The sequence below is a fragment of the Eretmochelys imbricata genome, chromosome 14 (assembly GCF_965152235.1).
Source record: "Eretmochelys imbricata isolate rEreImb1 chromosome 14, rEreImb1.hap1, whole genome shotgun sequence".
Taxonomy (NCBI): domain Eukaryota; kingdom Metazoa; phylum Chordata; order Testudines; family Cheloniidae; genus Eretmochelys; species Eretmochelys imbricata.
In genome coordinates this window covers 15,734,578-15,757,934 of record NC_135585.1, presented here as the reverse complement: position 1 = coordinate 15,757,934, position 23,357 = coordinate 15,734,578, and the positions used below count along the sequence as shown (strand labels likewise).

At 44.1% G+C, this 23,357-nt stretch overlaps 1 protein-coding gene across 4 annotated transcripts in view; it reads right to left on the bottom strand.

The window, feature by feature from the left end:
- The window catches only part of UNK (unk zinc finger), a 65,705-nt gene extending 44,156 nt beyond the window's left edge, over positions 1–21,549 (bottom strand). For all 4 annotated transcript variants that reach the window (XM_077834492.1, XM_077834495.1, XM_077834496.1 and 1 more), the window contains exon 1: positions 21,345–21,549. In XM_077834492.1, the coding sequence (XP_077690618.1) occupies positions 21,345–21,442 (98 nt within the window). In that variant the 5' untranslated portion in view covers positions 21,443–21,549. The remainder of the gene's footprint in view (positions 1–21,344) is intronic.
- Between the last annotated feature and the right edge of the window lie 1,808 nt (positions 21,550–23,357).

The window sequence follows — 23,357 nt, the reverse complement described above, 5'->3', positions numbered from 1 at the left end:
TTCTTTATTATTTGTTGCACAAAACATTGAGAGAAATCAGAAGCTAGATGGGAGAGGGGGTGTATTGGGTTGGGGGGTGGAGGAGGAGGGAAGGACAAGTCCAGAAACCAAAGAAAAATTTAGGATATGCCAGCTTTCTGCTGCTTGTGCAATCCTCTGGGGTTGACTGTGTGGGTCCCCATAGCCTCCCCCCGTGTTCTTGGGCATCTGGGTGAGGAGGCTATGGAACTTGGGGAGGAGGGAGGGCAGTTATTCAGGGGCTGCAGCGGCAATCTGTGGTCTTGCTGCCTTTCCCGCATTAGACCCACCACACAGTGGAGCATGTCAGTTTGCTCCCCCATGAGCTTGACCATAGCATCCTGCCTGCTCTCATCGCGCATGTCCCTCCTCTCTTCGTATTCAGGTAACGCTTTATGCGACTCCGCAATTGTTTGCCTCCACGCATTCAACTGGGCCCTATCAGTATGGGAAGACTGCATGAGCTCAGCAAACATGTCGTCAGGGCCCTATCAGTGCAGGAGGACTGCATGAGCTCAGCAAACATGTTGTCCCTTGTTCGTTTTTTCTGCCTTCTAATCTGGACCAGCCTCTGGGACAGAATAGATAGGGGCCACATTGAAACATTTGCACCTGCTGCAGGAGGAGAAAAAGGGAGGGTAGTATTTTAAAAGATACATTTTAGAAAACAAAGGGGACACTGTTTCTCAGTGAAACAGGCAATTCATAGTACACAGCACATGTTCTTTCTGTACAAGGTCTCATTTTGCCTCTTATACTGAAGTGCCTGCCACTTTGGTGTGAGTAAGCCACCACATGCGGCCAGGCAACAGAATTCAGCTTGCAGGCAGCCTGTGGACTCTCTGGGATGACTGCTTCACACAACACCGCCCCCACACACACACACACACCGCGGGGCTCCGATGAGGCTCTGAGCAGGGATGAGCCCTTTAAACTAAATGTGAACAGCCCAGTGTGGCTCCGATGAGGCTCTGAGAAGGGATGAGCCCTTTAAACTAAATATGAACAGCCCAGAGCGGCTGGGTTTCCCCCCAACCCCACCGCGTGGCTCTGATCAAGCTCTCACTCACCAGAAGTGCCTTCTCCAGGGTCATGGTCCGGGAGCATGCATTGGGAGTAGGGGAAGGCTACTGGCTCCAGCGTTAAGAATAGTTCCTGGCTAGGGGGGAAAACAGATTCCCCACTTGCCACCTGTGCACTGTCCTCCTCCTCCTTCTCTTCGTCCTCCAAAAACTCATCCTCCTCGCTCCGTGCTACTCCCCCCTTGCAGGTGTCCAAGGACAGTGGTAGGGTACTGGTGTCGTCACCCCCCATAATTGCATGCAGCTCACGGTAGAAGCGGCATGTATGGGGCTGTGACCCAGAGCGCCCATTTGCCTCCCTGGCTTTTTGGTACACTTGCCTGAGCTCTTTGATTTTTGTACGACACTGTTCTGTGTCCCTGGAGTGGCCTCTTTCCGTCATGGCCCTGGAGACTTTAGCGTACATATTTGCGTTCCTTTTTTTGGAAAGTAGTTCTGCCATAACAGATTCATCTCCCCAACATGCAATGAGATCCAGTACCTCCCGTTCGGACCATGCTGGAGCTCATCTGCAAATCCGGGACTGCGTGGTCTCTTGAGATGGTGGACTCTGCATGGTCCCCTGTGATGGTGGACTCTGCATGGTCGCCTGTGATGGTGGACTGTGCTGATGGTCACCTGTGCTGATGGTGACCAAACAGGAAATTCAAAAGTTCCTAGGGCTTCTACTGCCTACCTGGCTAGTGCATCGGAGTTCAGAGTGTTGTCCAGAGCGGTCACAAGGGAGTATTCTGGGATAGCTCCCATAGGCCAATATCGTCCAATTGTGTCCACAGTACCTGTAACTCGGAATTGCGATCTCGATTTTAGCGCTACTCCACTTGCCGAGGTGGAGTACAGAAATCAGAGTAAAGAGCCCTTTAAATCGAAAAAACAGGTTTGGTCGTGTGGACGGAACCAGTTTTATTTCGAGGTAACTCGGCTAATTCCGAAATAACCGCGTAGTGTAGACCTAAGAGCCACTTAGCTAAGGCTGTACAGCATACGCATTCTCTCTTTCTCTTTCTCTCTCAATGGTCTCAATTGCACCGGATGGGTCACAACACCACACCCAGGAGATGTGTGGGTTACACTAGCACAAACCAGTTTTGTCTACAAGATCAATCATGTCAGGGGACACAGTTACTGCACATTTCATTATAAAATAAACAAAACGCTAGATTTTTTAATCACTCCGAATTTAAGGTGATAAAATATTTGCAAGAAAATGTAACCATGTTTAAATGTATTTATGAATTGTGCTAAACCCGCTTTGACGCACAATTTAGAAATAATTCAGTATTACCCACATTGCCAGGCTGATGTGTTTTAACTGTCAGGGGCTACTGGTCCCTTAACACAAATTGTTTTGTAGAACTTTAAGAACAGTTGAGCCATCATGGTTCATGGTCTAATGTAGAGGAGGGGTTAGATACTTCCCCAGCTTTGTAGTCCAATCTCACAGACTGTTTGGGTTAATAGATTTAATAGAAGCACTCAGATCTATCACTTTACTTCAGGCCTGTCTCCTTCTGCCCTAACTCAAATCTCAGCCTCTCTCTCTCTCTGGCATCTCCTAGTGGATGTCTAGTCATTAGCTCAAACTCAACATGACTAAAACAGAGCTCTTAATCTTTCCCTCAAGCCCTTTCCCCGGCCTCTTTTCTTCTATTACTGTGGACACCACCACCACCCTGCCCATCACTCAGGCCTGTAACCACGCCTCATCTGCCGCTTGAGTTCTTTAAATCTAGGCTAGGCCTAAATCTTGCCAGTTCTGCATAACATCTCAAAGAGACAGCCTTTCCTATACATCCACACAGCTAAAACCCTCATCTAGGCTCTTATCTTATTGTCTCGATTACTACACCATCTTTTTCTCTGGCCTTGACAAATACATTCTAGCCCTGCTCATATCCATTCAGAATGCTACTAACTAACATAACATTACACCTTCAATCCCAGTCAAAGATATGGCCTGAAAGGACTGAATCAATCGGGCAGCAGCATATCTGTTTACCCTGTGCACAACTCAAAAAGATATATAGATTTCTGCATTTACAAAAATGAATGCTAACCTTAAACATAAAAAATTGTAGGCTTCATGGCTTTTCCCCACTCATGCAAATTTTTCCTCTCCACTTAGACAATATATTTTTGAGAGAATTTTGACATGTGTATTTCAAGAACATAGTTAAGTTTATGGCACTACACATGTAAGGAAAGTTATGCATGTGCTTAAGTATTTGCAGGATTGGGCCAAAAGCATTTGAGTGGGCAGAGCATGGAAGGAGGGGACCCAGAAGAATCTTGAGTTGTGGAGGCAGGAAAAGGCCCTTAAAAGACTAGAATTTCACATTTGAAACACCAGGCCAAAGCAGTATTAATCTGGACACCAACAAATTCAGGATTCAAAGATTAATGGACATTTAAAAAATTTTAGGCCTTAGCCTTTGTTTCTCAGTTTTCCCATCTGTGAATGGAGTTACTTTCCTAACGCATAAGAATTGTCGTGAGGCTTACTGTTTGTAAAGCATGCCAAGTTCCTAAGAAGAAAAACACTATAGACATGTGAAGTATTCTCAAGGTGGACAAACAGGCCCTAGTGATAGGCCAAAGCTACATGGTGACATTATGAAATAGGGCTGATGATGGAGGTAATTCAGGTACCTGGATCATCCAACAGCAAAGGGATCTTCCAGGGGAGGGGATAACTAGTCTTACATCGACTCAAAACCTTTGATTTTAGAAAGGTGGCCATCATTGCTCCTCCACTGCCTTTCAAAGGAAGTTTAAATAGAAATATCAGTGTCAGAAAAGTACTGAAGTTCCAGACCCCCAAGTGGTTTGGTGGGTGGAAATATAGTAAAGGCAATCCAACAGGAATGGGTTGAATCTTTTATTTTATTGTACTTTACTAGATCTTATTTCCCTTTGGTCTGGTCACTAGAAAGCCACCTGTGCTGAATTTCTGAATATTTACAAGATTCAAGGTTTTTTTGTTTTTATATCCCCAATGTTTTCTGCACAATATAAGCTTTCATTTGAAACAAGATTACATTTCTAGTCTTTCTGGCTGTAATGATGGCTTCAAAATGTAACCAGAAAGTGTTATTGTGTCAGAGAAGGGTGAGATTCCTCCCCATTCCTCTCAACATAGCATTAAGTCTAAAGCCCAATTATGACAAATTTAAATATCAATGTTAAATATTTTGTTGCTGATGTTCTTACCAGAAACATCCAATGGGGCTGGGTACTCCATTCATTTGAAAGGACTTTCCACAGGAAGAAGGCTAAAAGGCAAACTGACTTCGGCTTTGTCTACATTTAAACTGCTACTGCAGCTGCACCACTGTAGCACTTCAGTATAGACATATATTACAGCAATGGGAGGGGTTCTCCCGTCTCTGTAATTAATCCACCTCCCCGAAAGACAGTAGCTAAGTTGACAGAAGAATTCTTTCATTGACCTAAAGCTGTCTACACCAGGGGATAGGCTGGCTTAACTACATTGCTCAGGAGTATGGATTTTACACTCCAAGTAACACAGCTGGGTCAAACTACCTTTTTAGCTTAAACCTGGCCTTTGTTCCCTCTTAATGTGGTACTTTCACCCATCACTGCAGGGTGACTGCTGTCCCAGTTTACTGGAAAAGACTTGACTATGTTTATGATGCCCTGATAAGAGGTGAAAGTAAGCTGGTACGCCCCCGTATGGTGTACCAGCAAGAGCCTGTGCGCCGTACCAGGGCGGATCGGCGTCCCCAGGCAGCAATTTAAAGGGCCTGGGGCTCCCAGCAGCATCTGGAGCCCCAGGCCCTCTAAATTGCCGCCAGAGCCCTGCTGCTGGAGCCCCGGGGGTCGCGGCGACAATTTAAAGGGCCCGCGGCTCTGCTGCAGTAGCAGCAGCCAGGAGCCCCTGGCCCTTTAAATCACCGCCAGAGCCCCCGGCTGCCACTGCTATCCCAGGGTGCTGGCAGCAGGCCTTGGGTGGCGATTTAAAGGGCCCGGGGCTCCCACTGCTGCTACCCTCTGGAGCCCTTTAAATTGCCACCCGAGCTACTGGAGCCCTGGGGCCCTTTAAATCACCCCCGAGCCCCAGCACTCCCAGCCGCCTCTGCAGCTGGGAACTCCGGGGTGATTTAAAGGGCTCGAGGCTCCCAGGTGCTGCTAGCACAGTCCCAGCCCCGGGCCCTTTACTTGATTTAAAGGGCCTGGGGATGTAAAGACCCCGCCTCTTCCGGTTGAGGCCCCTCCCCCTCCTAAGGACTCTGGAGAACCAGTAAATCCTTTAAGTTACTTTCACCCCTGGCCCTGATTGATTATAGTGAAACCTGGGCTTTGTCCCACTTCCATTATAATCTGCTGACTGGCCAAGCTCTTTCTGCCCTTTGGCTGTGTGCCTCCATACTATACAATACTCCTCTCCCCACCTTACAGTATTACAGGATCCAGCTTTCTTAATGCCATGCACTGCCTGCCAAATGCTATAGTGTATCATGTATGCACTGGGTGTAACAAATGAGGCATGCCGAAGCCTGGTGGGGTGATCTCAAATCAGGGAAGTGGGCTGGTAGCGCATCAAGGCAGGTGATCCCTAAATTCCTCATTAAAGGTCTGATTCAAAGCCCTTTCACATCAACAGAAAGACTCCCACTAACTTCAGTGGGCTATGGAGCCGGCCCTGAAGAAGGGAGGGTGTGCCAACCGTCTGTGTGTTGGGACAAGGGAATATAGAAAACTGAAGTGAGAAGAGTTGGAGGACTCTGGAAGTCAAAGGAGACAAGCAAACAACTTTTCCAAACTCTTCTCTTTCCCACACCATAAAAAACCCAAGCCCTACCTCCCTGTCATGCACCCCCAACCCTCACCTCCCAAATCCTTTCAGTAAGTCCCCTCACCTCACCCCCCAAAGTTCTTCTCTAGTATCAGTCCTCCTTTTCCAGAGGTGGGCAAACTACGGCTCGCAGGCCACATCTGGTCTGCAGGACCGTCCTGCCCGGCCCCTGAACTCCTGGCTGGGGAGGCTAGCCCCTTCCCCGCAGCCATGCCGCCATGCGGGCAGTGCTCTGGGCGGTGGGGCTGTGCGTTCCTGCAGCGCAGAGCAGCAGCATGTCTAGCTATGGCCGGGCGGAGCAGCTGCCAGACATACTGCTCTGAGCAGCATGGTAAGGGAGTTGGGTAAGGGCAGGGGATCCCAGGGGGCAGTCAGGGGACAGGCAGCAGGTGGCGGTTGGATGGGGCAGAGGTTCTGTGGGGTGGGCATGGGACAGGGAATGGGGACGGGGTTAGATGGGGGGGTCCCAGGGGCGGTTATGGGTGGGGGTCCCAGGAGGGGGCGGTCAGGGGACAAGGAGCGGGGGGGGGGTTGGATGGGTGGGGATTTCTGAAGGGGTCAGTCGGGGGGCGGGAAGCTAGGCTGTTTGGGGAGGCATAGCCTTCCCTTCCCGGCCCTCCATACAGTTTTGCACCCAGATGTGGCCCTTGGGCCAAAAAGTTTGCCCACCCCGTCCTATACTCCTCCTAATCAAAATTCTTTCAGCTCCTGCAAAGACATTAGGGAACAGAATACTAGAGAACAGAGGCTGGGTCTTCTGCAATATTGTGATAGAGAGAAAGCCTGGTCATTAGATAAATTATTTGACTAATCCTTGCTAAAACACTGTCTACAAAAATTAGAGCAAGAATGAGATATACAGTATTGTCAGCTACAAGGTGCCTCAGCTACACAGGGTTTTTTGCGTTAGTGTAGTTATACTAGGAAAAACCTCTAGTGTAGACTAGCACGAGAAGTGTAGCATAAAAAGTGACTTGCACTGGTTTGAAACCAACTGTTTTTATGGTGCAAACTGGTATTAAAATAGAGGCTCCAGGGCCAACAGAGTTGAAAGCCAAATGACAATAAGTTTTTGGCAAAAATCTTGCTGGCTTTCATCATGATTTGAAGGAAAGTCCTGTGCAGATTTTGCCAGTATTCCCCCTCAATTTCTACTGCTCGTAGACACAGCATCACTGTTTTCTTTCTTAGATTCCTCTGTGGCCTCACTGCAACAGGCATGTTAGTTCTTAATTGGTGCAAATGTGTTGGCAGGGAGACATTACACAAAACAATCTTGCTGAAACAGTTACAGTCTTGCAAGAAATTCTATTTTTGGACTCCCCCTAAATCTGAAAATAGTGGTCCTTTCCCATACAACCAACCATAGTGAGCCAGACCTTTCCATTTTGCAGCAGACCAAGAACTGCCTTTGAATTCTCCCTCTTCCACACATCTTCCTTACACAAAATACAAATGTATCCTTTCTTATTGAAATATATATAAGCATTAGCCAATTTTCTTCCCCATATCCCCCACAGATAGGGACAGTTTTGAAACTCTTGAAAAGATTATACAGCATTTAAACTAGAAGAAAATGAAATGGATCATGTTATGAAAACAAGAGGCAAACTATGAATGCAGGATGGGAGGGGGAAGAAGTGTGAGAAAAGAGAGTCCATTGAGCTTGCATCTGTCAAGATTACAGCCTTCACATGCCTCAGTATCTTCTTTATCTTCTAAATAAATTGAACCACCAACTGAAAAGAGGTCACATTGCAAACAGTGCTATGTGATTTCAGAGCTGTTATATTTCCCCTCCTCCATCAACTCTTGACAATACTGCCAGTCTAAGGGTCTACAAAAATCTACCATGCAAATTGCCAGATTTCACAAGACTCTGCTCAAGAAGGTCCCAGGTATAGAAGAACAGGACGTTCAATGAAAATATTTTGGCCTTGTAAAGTACCTCCATTTTAAGATCTCAAAGTACATCACAGATCAATTAATTTAACCTCTCAATTCCTCTGTCTGATAACAGCAGTCTAGTACTACCACTTTATTGACTGAGAATCTGAGGGACAGATGGGTCAAGTGACATGTCCAAGGCCACGCGAAGCGTTAGGTATACTGGTAAAGCTGTGTCGGAGCTTATAATAAGGGAAATTTCAAGGCGTTACAGATCTTGAAAGAAGTGTCTCTCACATCTAGCACCTGCTTCTTATTTTCATGAGCACCATATTCTCCCACAATTTTAAAGGAGATGGAAGTACACATCTAGTATTTTCAAGTGATTATGTCACAGCTGAAGACAGACAAGTACATACTCCACTTTCTGTTTTTGAGTAAAGTTACAGATAGGGTCCTACCAAATTCACGGCCATTAAAAACACGTCACGGACTGTGAAATCTGGTCTCCTCCTGGGAATCTGGTCTTTTGTGTGCTTTTACCCTATTCTATGCCAATTTCACAGGGAAGACCAGCGTTTCTCAAATTGGGGGTCCTGACCAGAAAGGGAGTTGCAAGGGAGGGGAGTCACAAGGTTATTTTAGGTGGCTCACGGTATTGCCACCCTTACTTCTGCGCTGCCTTCAGAGTTGGGCAGCCGGAGAGCAGCATCTGTTGGCTGGGCACCCAGCTCTGAAGGCTGCACCCCGCCAGCAGCAATGCAGAAGTAAGAATGGCAATACCATACCAGGCCACCCTTCCTTCTGCACTGCATCCTTCAGAGCTGGGCAGCCGGAGAGTGGCAGCTGCTGACGAAGGGCTCAGCTCTGCAGGCAGCAGCACAGACATAAGGGGGCAATACCATACCATGCCATCCTTACTTCTGCACTGCTGGTGGTGGCGGCTCTGCCTTCAGAGCTGGGCTCCCAGCCAGCAGCCATCGCTCTGCAGCTGCCCAGCTCTGAAGGCAGAGCTACCACCAGCAGAAGCCCAGAAGTAAGGGTAGCAGTACCAACCCCCCCGCTACAATAACCTTGTGACCCTCCCACAACTCCTTTTTGGGTCAGGACCCCTACAATTACAACACCGTGAAATTTCAGATTTAAATAGCTGAAAACATGAAATTTATGATTTTTAAAATCCCATGACCGTGAAATTGACCAAAATGGACCATGAATTTGGTAGGGCCCTAGTTAAAGCCATGGCTCATACTGATGTGCACTCAAAGTTCTGTCCATTAACCAGATCTTCAGACCTAGATTCACTCCCAGTAAGGAAAACATTTAAAAACAGTCATTTACAGTGTTACAGATGTATTTTGTCCCAGCTAAGTCTTCAGCTACACAAATTTCAAATTGCATGCACGGATAACTGCTGACCACACCTACAGTAAGGACTGTCTGCCACACTGTTTTGGAAACATTTGTGATGCTGCTGTCTGAACTGTTTACAACAAACATGGCTGTGTCCGCAAAGCGGATTTCTTCATAATACAATCATCAGTTTGTGCCTCCATACCACCTATGGCGCCTGTATTTATACTTGTGCATTCTGGGGAAATGTGGGCAGATATACCATAATGCTTCAGCAGATGACAGAATACCTGTAGGACATACACACAAAGTGGCAACAATACCCTATTTGGCAACATGTTCTGGGATGTCCTATTTCACAGACAGCTAGGAGGAAGGAGGACCAACCAACACAGTTACATAGGTACAGTTGTGGGGGGAGACAGGGATGGTCTATACTGAAAAAGAAAAAACCCCAAAACCCTAAAAATAGGTGCCAAAACCCTTACAGGAAGACAGTCACAGGCCAACAAAAGCCATTGGCAAGGGCAAAACACTGTTCACTTTCATTGTTACTAGCCAAGTTCTGACCATATTTTGTGGGGGCACAAATCATGTTCACAGCCAACCATCCTTCCAAACTTTATACTGATGAGCAAAAAAGATGTGTTTTTCAATCATGCTATGCTAACTCAATTGAAAACCACGCTTACTTTTCCCATAAACACAGGCCTGGCTGGCTAAACTTGGGTTAAAGTTGCACTGAAGTCAGGGCCTATAGGGTATCAATGGAAGAAAGTTCGTGTTCACAGTGTACACCTTCTATAGGCCTGCCCTACGTACAAAGTTGCACTGGTTTAACTGCACAATTTTAAACCAACTTAGTTAAAATTGGTGCAACTTTGTGTGGGGGCATTCTAAAATTTATTTAAATCTGACATATTGGTTAAGCTTGAAAGTTACATGGCCAAGCTCCAATATAATAATTTTTATACAGATTTAAGAGTGTTTTCGCAAGGGTTTGCCCTGTTTTAACTATACCAGTTTAACTAAACCAGTGCAAGTCTGTGCATAGATTAGCCCAGGGATCTCAAACTCAAATCACCAAGAGGGCCACATGAGGACTAGTACACTGGCCCAAGGGCCACATCCCTGACACCTTTTCATATAAAGGTACAAAAGCCCTCCCCTCTGCTGCCCCCGGCCCTGCCCCCACTCCACTTCTTCCATGAGGCCCCACCCCTTCCCAGCTCCCATTCCAACCCCTTCCCCAAAGTCCCCACCCCAACTCTGCCCTCTCCATGAGGCCCTTCCCCTGCCTCGCCTCTTCCCACCCCTTCCCTGCCCCTATTCCAATCCCTTCCCCAAATCCCCACCCCTGTCCTGCCTCTTCTCCACCTCTTCCCCTGAGCACGTGGCTCCCCACTCCTCCTCCCTCCCTCCCGGGAAGAGCCTGGAGATAGGAAGAGGAGTGGGGACGCGGCGCGCTGGGCGGAGGGAGGGCGGTGGGTGAGGGGAGCTTGGCGGCCGCAGGAAATAACTCCGGGGGGGTGGAGGGACACGGGGAGCTTGGCGGGCCGCAGCAAATAACTCCACGAGTCGCATGTGGCCCACGGGCCACATGTTTGAGACCCCTGGATTAGCCCATAGCTGCAATGTTATATTTCAGAGCAGAAGTGTCTTTACAAGCTGTTGTGCACAAGCCAAAACCCCACATGTAGTCTGCCTTTTGGTTTCTTTCGGTTTGACTTATTTTGCCCAATCTAACAATGTCTGAGTACATATTAACTAACATGATTTTAAGTACAACTTGGCACCTAATTTAGGCAGGGCATATAGTGTTTTAAAATGAGTTAGTCGGTTGTGGTTAACCCTAGCTAGCAGGTTTTTAAACATGACTTGACCTGTCTACAATAAAAGCAAACTTATGCTTAAAATAACATTAGTTACCATGTTTTCAAATATGACTTATTTTCCCAGTCTAGAGGAACCTGTTGTTGGCCCTCACTTTAGACTGCAGAATGTTTAGCTGAAATGTCACAGATGTCACAGATGCTTTGGGACCCTTTTGAGCCTATGAACTGGACAGTAAGGCCTGGTCTACACTAGAAAATTAGGTCAGCTTAGTTATGTCAGTCGGTATCTGAAAAATCCATGCTTCTGCCCAGTGCAGTTAAACCAACCTAAGTCCCCACGTAGACAGCACCAGGTGGATGGAAGAATTTTTACATTGACCTAGCTACTAACTCTTGGCGAAGTGGATTACCTATGCCAATGGGAGAACGCCTCCCGTCAGTGTAGCTAGTGGCTAAACTGAAGTGCTACAGCAGTCCAGCTGCAATGGCGTAGCTGTGTTGCTGTAGCGTTTAAGTGTTGACAAGCCCTTGCTACAGCAACAGGAAGGGTTCTCCGGTCTGTAAAGGTAATCCACCTTGCTGAGGGCGGTAATTAGGTTGATGGAAGAATTCTTCTGTCAACTAGCACTGTCTATATGGGGACTTAAATTGGCTTAACTATATCTCTCAGGGGTATAAGATGTAGCTATGCCAATGTAAATTTTCAGTGTAGACCAGCTCTTGGTGAAAACCTGGCCAATACTGAAGACATAGCCTCTTGTTGAGGTCTGAATGGCACCCGTTCATCTCAACGATAGGTAAACTCTGAAACTTAATCACAAAAATTTTATCTATCTAGAGTTTATCTCTTGCTTATCATCATGATATCTGAACACCAGTTTAAATGTCAACATCATTAACTATTTTACTGCTGATGGTTTAGCAGAAATATCCAGCTAACATGCTCCTCTAGTATGGTTGTTAAAGGTGTGTTTACACTGGACTATTTTTTACCTCAAGTTAATTGGATCCAGACTACAGATGTTTGTTCTTTCCCTAAATATTTGTAGCCTGGATCAAACATGTGGGGAGTGCCTACTGGCCTTCATAAACATATTACCAGTTAACTTCAGGTACTAAATCAATTTGTTCAACGTAAAAAGGTCTAGTAAAGACCAGCTGAAAAAGACCATATAGGTCTGTGTTGTGTAAATCATGATCCCTGGTTCCAATATATCTTTCTACACATCAATTCTCCCACTACTGGTTTAGCACCAACATAGCTGGTATAGGCTAGGCACAAGTGTGTTAACCACTATGTCACTTCTTCTGCTCTCCAAAAGTTCCAAAGCTCAGTATCCCATATGTGGGAATTTGCAGAGGCCACCTCAAATAAATATTGTTTTCAGATACTTATTACTGAGCTGTGGCAAAGCACAGAATGGTTTTCAGCTACAAACTATTTTACAGACATTTACAGTAAGCAGACCAACCTTTCTCACTCTCTAATTTACCAACAAATTCTCAAGAAATACAAGACCAATAATCATCCCTATGATGAACAGACAAAGAATCTTCAAGAGAATTTTGGCCAATGATTCAGAGACTCCCTCCCAAACAAAATAGATAGATAATTTATAAATTGTTTGCAGACCAGATCATACTCAACTGAACCAGAAGAGGATAAAAGTTCCACGAGAAATGATTGATTTACAATGCTCCAATCCAGTCTAATCCGAGTTTTGTGAAGGAAATGTATTAATTTGTTACTTTGCCTGCTGAATGTCAGATTTGTGGTAGCTTCTTTGGACAGGTGTACAGTTGTGAACAGATATTTTCTACTGTGAATTTCAATCAAAACACTGTGATTACCTATCAGATATGAACCTGCATTTTGTATCACACATAGCCAACACAAAGATAAAGCCAGACATCAATAAGATGGTTTTGGAGAAGCAGTGCCAGTCTTTCAATTGATATTCATTTCCCTGCAACCCACAAATCATACTTTGTGTTTTTATAAAGCATAGTGGACACTTCCAGCACTCGATAACAAAAGTTTGCGTTTATTTCAGATTAAAATAGTATATAAATGTATATGCAAATTAGGTGTGGCCCTCATGATCATTGAAAGTTGCCAGTGTGGTATTTTATGCTGCAAAGATTCTGTATCATGCTCTAGAGTGTTCACCCAGGGTTTTCTCTGTTGTGATGGTAATCCAAGTGCTTTTACCGATATCTCACAGTCCTTTGAATGCTGCAAGAAAAGACAGCTCTTCTAGTGTATGGATATGGATTGATGGACAGCCGTCTTTAGTATGTAATATAGCTGGATCAAAAAGAAAAAGAACCAACCAGTAAAATAATCTTGACTTCATAATAAATTCAGATTCTTTTGTAATTAATCATCAGGTTCTATCTTGGGAATCTATTCTCCCCTCTGTATGTGTGTAATGCCTACTGACCTTAATGGGAGTTATGGGCACAAAAGGATTGAAAAATAAACCCATTAATTATAATCTTAATAAATCAGTGAGCTCTACAAAATTTTGTTAGTAGTTTTGCTCATCACGATACCAAGCGCTGGCCCTAGATTTTTGCAGGGCTCTAAGAAGCTCCTTCCTGAAACTTGTGTAGGTTCCCATCCTACAGGTACCAGTAAAAAGCGCATTCTATTCAATAGTTTTTGGTGATCTGTGACTCTTTTCAAAAAGGTTAAAAACTAGGCCACTTTGCTGTTGGTCAGCAAACCAATACTTTTATCTGCACCACTGTGCTTCAGATTTTATGATTTCTTCTTTTTAAAAAACAAATTAAGACTAGAGCTTTTATTGTTGCAAAAATAATCTTAGAAATGTGAACCAAGTGAGGCAGTGATGTCTGCAGAAGACAGCTTGAAACCACAGCGCTAAGAAAAGTGTAAATTGCTCCTTTTCATTTCAAGGGGATGTTAACTCTGACTGTGATACTTTAAATGTCAACAGTGTTAACTATTTTAGTACTGTTCAAGTACACAAAGAAAGTTTGGGAAAGTACCAGACTGTAGCAACCTCCCCACTTCTCCTGATACCTGAAAACAAAAACAAGTTCCTAAGAAGGGAACAGGGCAAGGCAGTTAGGAAATTCCATATCTTCCATAGCCTGCTAGGATAGGAATCAGACATGAATTCAGATTGGGACTAGAGGATGGAGTTCTAGTTGATGGGATCTGTGTGTGTGAAGCAGGAGCAGGACTGCACGGAGCATTTTGTAATACATGCACCTAAAGCACTACAGATTAGGGTGCCAATGGTTTCAATGTGACTTGGATGTCAATATGTCCTGTTTATATACAACTGTGCATTAGAAAATTAATTTAAAGAAATAATTTGAACATTATTGCTCCAATTGGCAAGAACTCCTTTAAAAATCTGCCCTGTGGCTTTCTATAATTTACATACATATTCCAGCTAGTTTCTTTGAAAAATCTTAATTTATGAAGCTACTATTACATGCCCACATAAAATTGCTTTTGGGAAGCTAGTCTTGAAAAAATTTTGTATTGCCTAGGATTAAAAACTGGCCAGGTTAAGTCAAAAGTCTATACAGAGAAACATTCTGACTGGAAGTTAGTTGATGGCATACATAGAACCAAGAGCAGACTGAAGTATTATCAAGTTTTCTAAAATGCTGGGGGATTACATTTGCTGGAGAGATACACACACAATTCAGAATGAGCAAAACTTTACAATAAAAGTTGGCCTTCACTCTACAAGGGGTATAATAAGAAGAGTAATTCTGTACTAGAGCTGGTCAGAAAAACATTGATAGAACCATTTCCATCTGAATACACAGTTCTGTTGAAACTGAAAAGCTTCTTGAAATCGAGCCAATTTTGCTGGAATTTAATTTTGGAAGAAAACTGAAAACAAAAGTCCTGGCAATATCAAAACGTCCTGTTTTGACATTTTTTTAATGAAACTTTTTTTTTTTTTTGAGTTTCACAACTTTTTTTTTTCTAATTTTTACTTTTGCATTATATAATAGAAAAGTAAAAAAAATTGAAATAGAAATGAAAAACAATATTTTAATTTTGTCAAAACAAAATGTTTTGATCAACCCAAATCAAGTTTTTTTTCCCCAGAATTTTCCTTCATGGAGAATTTCAAAAATTTCAGTTTTCATTCCTATTCAGATTGAAGCCAAGTTTAAACATCTTGAAATCCTTCCTGAAATGGAACTTCCATCATCTGCACAGCACTAGTTCATATTCTACACAACGGTCACCATGATGTGAATTCTCTGACAATTTTGAGATGTTGACATGACTTCCAAAAGGACAAAATTGATCAGTCAATCTTCTGAAAACTATAGTCTTCCAAACAAAGGCCCCAATCACATATTGTGTTTTAAGTCAATGGAGCTGCATACAAGTAAAGCATAAATCAATGGAGCTCAGCAAGACACAGAAGTTCCCCTGCATCAGGGGTTCCCAAACTTGGTTCGCGGCTTGTTCAGGGTAAGCCCCTGGTGGGCCGCGAGATGCTTTGTTTACCTGACTGTCCAGAGGTACGGCCGCTCGCGGCTCCCAGTGGCCATAGTTTGCCATTCCCAGCCAAAGTGATGGCGCCACTTCCCGCACCTCCCACTGGCTGGGAACAGCGAAACCGTGGCCACTGGGAGCTGCGAGCGGCCGTACCTGCAGACGCTCAGGTAAACAAAACATCTCGTAGCCCGCCAGGGGCTTACTCTGAACAAGCCGCTAACCTAGTTTGGGAACCTCTGCTCTGCATGGAGCCCCAATGACTTCAATCCCAATGCAGGATCAAGGCCTAAAACACTAAACATCCCCCCACCCCAAAAACAAACAAACAAACCAAAACCACCTAATTATATTTAAAGTCTGTGAGTATATGGTCAAGAAACTAGTGGTTTCCAGCTTGTCTCTGTAACTATTTTCTATAGTAAACATACATTGTGAATGCTACATTTCTTGCAACTGCTCCAGTACTTCACATTTTCACCTCCCTGTTACAGTTCACACTTCCTAATAACAATACATGATGGAATTGCTTTCAAGGCGGTTCAGTCAGCCAATAAACCAGCCTGTACTTGCCCAATAATGTAAATAGACATTTACAGACAACACAATACAGCAGAGTGTAGTAGTTCCTTGTTTTAAATTTTATAACAATAGGTATTTTGGTTTCTTCCAGGTATCTCAAGAGTTATTAGTGAGTTGCAAGCTGTCTTTAAAATGTACCTGTCTCTTTTTAAATGGGGCCAAATTCTGTTGTTACACAAGCATAAATCCAAAGTAACTGTATTGATTTAAAGGGAGTAACCAGTATAACAGAACTGAATTAGGCCAATCGTTTATTATTTTTAGAGTTCTGTTTGTTTCAAGAGTATATAAGGTAACTTTTGAAAAAAATAAAATTAAACAATTTTAAACAAACTGCTTATAAGTAAAGAACATTTCTGGTCATACTGAAAGGGTGACTTAAAAAGTAGACCCACTTATAGGAGAAGACTAAAGGGTGTGAAGTCCACTGCAGGTAATAACTTCACTGAAAGTATAAATCTAACGCACTGTTGATTTTTAATCATATTTTCAGAAACAGACAGTTTGTGCATATAAAGTCAGAACTATTTACACAGCATATTCACCTGGTCATTGGTCTGCTCAATGATAAGAGTTGTGGTCTTAAATCTTAAGGGCTCAGGAACCGCAAACACTTCAGACTTTTTTTCAAAAAATTATTTTAATGGCATGCTTGTAAAAAAATGAAAATGTGATTATTTATGAGTAAGAATATAAACATAAGATTGTTTGCTAAACTGTTCAAAGGAATTCCAAACCCACATAAAAATAGTGGGATCAGATTTCTTATTATGATATAATATTTATATAGCAGTAGCACCCATTGGGAACCCATTGTGCTGGGCACTGTGCAAATACATGCAAAAGCACCAGGCATATCTTGGTTGCACCTAACTCAACTCCCATCCACATATAAAAACCGTTAAATCGAGTGCAGTGATGCTTTTAATGTAGGCATTAACTTCTCACACAACCGGTATGCAAAGCGGATGCAGGCTAGCATTCCTTGAGTGGTGATAGTTATCCAGCTAGTGCCTTCCCCCAATCCCCTTGTGAGCCCAGCAAGGGCAGACTAGTTCTCCCACAATACACTGCAAAACAATTCATAGTGCAATCAGCTTACTTAGTAATAAGAAAAATGGGATATGCTCCCAGAAGTCTTAGTGTCACTCACAAGCGAGTGTAGCCCCAGTATGGACAGAGCAGCTTGTCCATAGCACAAAATAACACAGCAGTGTTATTTTGCAGTGCTGCACTTGATCAAGGCTAACTTGAAGGGAGTACCTCGAGTGTAGATAATGTGTGCTAACTCTGCAGTGAAAATATACCCACAATCTATGCCCCAAAGGGTTTATAACTCAGCTAGAAAATATTTAGATCACCTGGGCCTGAACCAAGGTGTTCTCTGGGGAAGTAGGATGGGAAAAGGGGTTACTGTTCAAAATAAATGTGAGCACACTAGAATGGATACATTCACGAATCTCATCAAATCTCACCCACATCTGAATGTTTGGCTTTCTGCAAAGTTCTCAAACAATCTGACACTCAGGTGAGAACATGTGCAGAAGAAAGTATCACTCCATTTTCACTTTTCTGGACTTCACAAGAGGGATAAACAAGTCCACAACCCTTATCACACAGTTAAACAGAGCTCAATAACATCCAGATGGACTAGGCTGACTAAGTCAAAACAAAATCTTCACTACATGACAATTGGTTTTCTAACACAATTGATCACTTGCTTTAGTTTCTTCGAACCCAACCTCTATTCTGATTTGCAGATTGTGGGTACCTAAGACGATAATTATACCAGTTAAACATAAGAAACAATGTGAAATAATGCAAAACACACAGGTATTTCCATAAACTATTTAAAATATTTGATTGAGGTTTGGCAGAACACATGAAAAGTATTTTTCCTTCTGTTAATGGTAACCTAAAGCCTGACCAACAAAGATGTTACATGAAACACTTCATTGTAACAACACATCCAGCCAGCCTGCAGAAACCTGAAGCCTTGTTTGGGTATCTTAATGACATCACCGTACTCTTGCAATTAAAGCAGGATCACAAGGAACCATCGGCTAATTCAATAAACCCAGAGAGAACTTAAAAACAGTGGGGTACTTCTAAAATTACTATTCATCTGAATTCTGCAATTTCCAAAATTAAGAGATTTGAATAAGAAAATAAATCCCCAGGGGAAAACCATGAGATCTCTCACTCAAATAGGGAACGTTGGCACACGTAACAATGTACTAACGTACTTCACTTCCAGCTACGTGTTACAATTGCCACTAATGTCAAAGCTAAGATTTTATAAGGCTCTTGGTCAACTAACAAAAGGAGCAGAGCAAAAGGTGTGTATTAGCAACAATTGTTGTTTCATGTTTCCTTTCGCTGTTGTTCTAGAGCAAATAAAGAGGAGCTCCATTCCAGATATGGAACCACAGTTCAAAGTAAATTAGATTACATATCAATATTGCCAACATTTGAGAAAATACCAATAAGGAAATCGGAACATTTCCTAATAAACACAACCAAAATTCTTTAAGACAGAGATTTCCTGTATCGCCCCCATTCCCAGAGGACAGCACAGGATGTGGATAATTAATTCTATTTGAATTTACAATTTGTGACCGTAACGTCCTTTTACTGAAACAAAACCAAAAAGAACAAAAAAAGTGCAAGGAGAGATTTCAATGTTATAGCATGTTCACATAACAAAGAGCAAACAAAATAGGTTCCCATATATTATAAAAAGAGTTTATGACGTGATGTGCTCTAGTTTATAAATTTTCAAGCTTCTTATACTACGAATCACATCTTAAGAGGTAGTTTCACACACACTTCCCTTCTCATCCTGCAAGCATGCAGGTCACCTCAACATTCCTGTGGTAACTACAGCAATTGCTTTCATGGATATATAGAAATATTTTTAGCTGCCTTTCATGCAAGTGTTTTTGTCCTCTTTGAAAAAAGTTAATCACACAAATTTTTCTCTATTTTGTTGTTTCCATTCCCCTTCCCCATTCTTCTCTACCACTTGGTCCCCTTCTCCTCTCCCCTCCAATTTTCCTGTTGCCTGGTTTCTCTTCCACTGCACGTGATTTCTTGCTGACTTGTTCCCTTTTCCCCAACTTTTGTGGGTATGCTTAAGAACCATGTGGTCTGCTTCTCCCCATGCTATATCAGACATAACCATCTAGCTACCTAATTTCTTTTTCATGCGGATATTCCCCTCCCACTCATGACTGATAGTTTCACTCCCACTGATGACCTTCAGTCCCCAAGAACAGCTCCTGTTTCCTCTCCTCCACCTTTCTAGCTGTGGTCCTAACAGAGAGAGCTAAGCTAGATTCTCTTTATTTGCAGTACATTCAAAAGATTCTAAGATCTACATCTGTTGAAGTGGCTGGTAATATGGAGAGCCAGCACAATATGGCCAAGCAGCTCTCTGTAAATCACCCAGCAAGTGCCCTGAAGACTACAGTTGGGAAATTGAGATTAGTGGTTATTGGAGGTGACTGAGTTAGGACTCCTAAATTCTATTCCCAGATCTGTTACAGATTGACTTTGTGATTTCTTGCAGGCAGATTACTTAACCCTGGTATACCTAAATTTACTCCAGTGTAACAGGCATGAGTGTTGTGTGATACAGTGCTTGTAAAACACATTAGGTTCAGTGAATAAAAGGAGCTACAGAAATGCAAACTATTATTTTCTAGCAAGAAAAAGTCCACCATTACACACACTAGTGATATGGGTAATTTGTTCTGATGATTTTTCCTTCTAGAAGCCGACGCACCCTAAGGAGAAGGGTGACACAATTCAGGGATATTTTCTTCACAGGGCACAGTTCCAGTCTAATATTTTTAGAGGAGGTCCAAGAACTGCCAGTTATTTCTACCCTCATTGACCCCATCACCAACCCTCCCCTCACCATGATGCTCCCGCCACTTAACCCTTCCATCTTCTTCCTATTTAAAAAAGAAAAATGAACTTTATTGCCACCGCTTCCAACCTGTATACTTCAGCCACCAAGGGAACACCACTGGCCAGGAGCACTGAACAACACACTAATGATATTTTTGTATTCTTGGGGAAACATGCTCCAGCAATAATTCCCACACAGAGAAACACACTCTAGTGAGGGATGCTACACACTAGCAATATTTCTTTCATGGAGGAGTCATGCTTCAGTGTAATGGGAGCATGGGGGGAAGGAGGAAGAGTAACATACTCTGCCATAGCTCCTTGAAGAGAAGGAGACACTTGTGTAACATTTGCCACATATGGATGGGGCTGTGACACACCAGTGATCTTTCCCACATGTGCACGTGCAAAACATTCAAGTGACAGTTCCTTCGGGGCATGCGGGCGAGATATGTTCTAGTGAGGAATTCCGCACGTGATGTGCTCTAGTAAGGTTTCCCTCAGGGGTATGTGCGTGCAACATGGCCTTCTGGTATTTCCATAGAAAGGTGTAATGACAGTTCTCTGATGGGGGTGGGAACCTAGACCTTCTAAATGTTTTCCTCATGGGCGTGTGAGAAAACCCTTAGTGATGTCTCCTTCACAGGTCCATATGTGAATATATGACCTGCCATGGGGGCCTGTCCCTAGTTGCTGGGCATGTGACCTGTCCAAGCATTATTTGTCATGAATGTGTTCGTGAGGCCGGGGAGGCACAACACATGGATGGACATGCTCAACACAACAGTCACCCACACCAAGGATGGGGGCAAAGGACTGATGTGCTCAGGCCTTAGGGCCAACACACCCTCCTGAGGTGGGGGGAAAGGCAATGTATTCCAGTTAGAGCAGATGCACCCAGCCAAGAGAAGCTAGGGGGTGGGGGAGGGAAACAGACTCAAAATGGGGGTGACACACTCTGCAACAACAGCCCCACCACGTGGAAAGGAGCCAGGCAGCCTCACTGGGGGGAAAAACAACCTGATAAAGGGGGTACAAAGGAGACCCCGAGAACCCCGGAGGCAAGGCGGGGGGGGGGGGGGAGAGAGGGGCGCCCCAGTGCATCATGGTCAGTGCGTGTGGGAGTATGCGCGTGGGGGTAAGGTGAGTCACTTCAATCCCTGCCCTGCCCCGCCCCCTCCCCTAAGGCGGGATCCCACCGGCCCGCGCCGGCCACGGCCGGTTCCAGCCGGTGCCGGGCGGGCTGTTGGTCTCCGTGCGCGCGTGCCGCACGCTGCCCGCTGACGTCAGGCGTGTGTGGCGCGCGGGCGGGCGCCGGGCGGAGGGCGGCGGCGGCGGGTGTTCTCGCTACGTACGTGTAGTGCTGCGGTTTCTCGGGCTGCGCCTGCAGCGCGCTGGCGGGTGCCGCTGGCCCGGCCGCAGGGGGGCCGCTCGCCACCGGGCCCTTCGACATGCTCCTGCCTTCCGCTCCCTCCGCCGCCGCTACCGCCGAGGAGACTTTATTATTCACTCTGCGCGGTCCGCACGGAGACCGCAATGCGCAGGCGCCGCCGCCGCCATTACCGCCCCGGTGCGCAAAGCATGATGGGATTTGTAGGCCGGGCGCTCGCGCAAACTCCACCAACCCGGGACACAGCTTGGCGAGGCTTCCGGCCTGTAGAACTACAACTCCCAGGGGCACTGTGCGGACATTGCCCTGGACTTCCTTCAGCGAGGGGCTTGATGGAAGTTGTAGTTCTGCTGTCCCTGGGAAGCCTAGCTGTGCACCTCCTGGAGGCAGGGGAAAGAGCTGGTAGTTCAGTGGGGACATGGAAGTACTGCAGATTAAGTGGGGTGCATACACTAGAGATTCAGACCTGTAACCACAGCCCAGATAAGGGAGGGTTGTGGTTAGAAAGGTCATTGGTAAATGTAGAGTTCACTATGCACACCCACCCACACAAACCAGTGAAAAAAATATTTTCAATAATACAAATGTATACATAGGCAAAGTACGAAAATGCTGCTTGAGAACTTATCAGAGTTTGATTCAAGGCTCTACAGTGTATATATTCACATGTGATGTTGACAACTTGTGGGAAATCATGGGCTTAATTAAAACAACGGTGAAAATTTAAATAGCTCTAAATTGAAAAAAAAAACTTTAAAATAGACATTATCCATCTAAGTAATAAAAAAAATAGAATTATTCCAAGTTATGGTAAAATAGGATGTGGGGAGACATGCCATTGCTGTAATACCTTGTAATCTACTGATTTTTTAAACAGTAGACTTTGTAATAAACACGGTCCTTAAATATTGTCCTGACAACAATTGACTTTTTTTCCTACAGTAAATTGAGAGAAAGACCTTTGTGAATAGTGTATGTTTTGGGACACACAGCTTTTGTGAAGGTCATGGATGAGTTGGTTTGCAGAGGATTGGGGGGTATTTTCTGTATACAGCTTCATTTTCTCTCCCTCCCCTACTTACAAACAAAAGACAGACATTCAGCTTCTGCATGACATTCTGCTGGATTCTGTAGTGTTAGTTTCTACATTTCCCTTCTCTGTACTGCTTACCTTACCCCACAAGGCAGAAAAGGTCCAAAAATAGGCAATGAATAAACAACAGCACACTCCATTTGAGAAGGATGGAGAGAGTTGTATGGAGAAGCTGCCTCTTTATAGCTAACCCCAGATTCTGTATCAATGTTGGGTTACTGTACACACCTTTCATGCCTTCCAAGGGAGAAAAAAACCTCTCCCGAAAGGAACATTTCCTCAGGAACTTTGCAGAGTTTTGCGTGTAAATTATCTTCTTCCATGGGGAGATGATGTAAGCCTTTGTACACAGAATTTTGATATCTCAGGCTCAACACATAATTATTAAACCCACTGTGCTATTTAGAGTTGAGAAAGAGAGGGAAAGAGCACAAGGATTTATGAGAGGAACACCTTTCATTTTAACTTGGCCACTACGCACAAATTAAACAATGTTAATATTAAACTCTTAGGCCTGGTCTACACAGTTTTTGTATCAATATAACTATTTTGGTTAGGTAATGTCTACACTTAAAATGCTATTACAGTACAGCTGCACTTCAGCATAGTCACTCACTTCAGAGAGGGTAGGGGTATTCCCCTTGCAGTAGTTAATCCACCTCCCCAACAGTCAATAATTCTCTTGTCGACCTAACACTGTCTACACCAGTGGTTAGCTTGGTTTAACTAGGTCGTTGGGGTGCAGATTTTTCACACCCCTGAGTGACGCAGTTGGGTTGACTTAACTTTTGAATGTAAACTTGACCTTAGGGGTGTGATTTTTTTTTAACCTAAATAGTTACACTGCTACAATGCCCAGTGTGGACACAGTCATGCTGATACAGT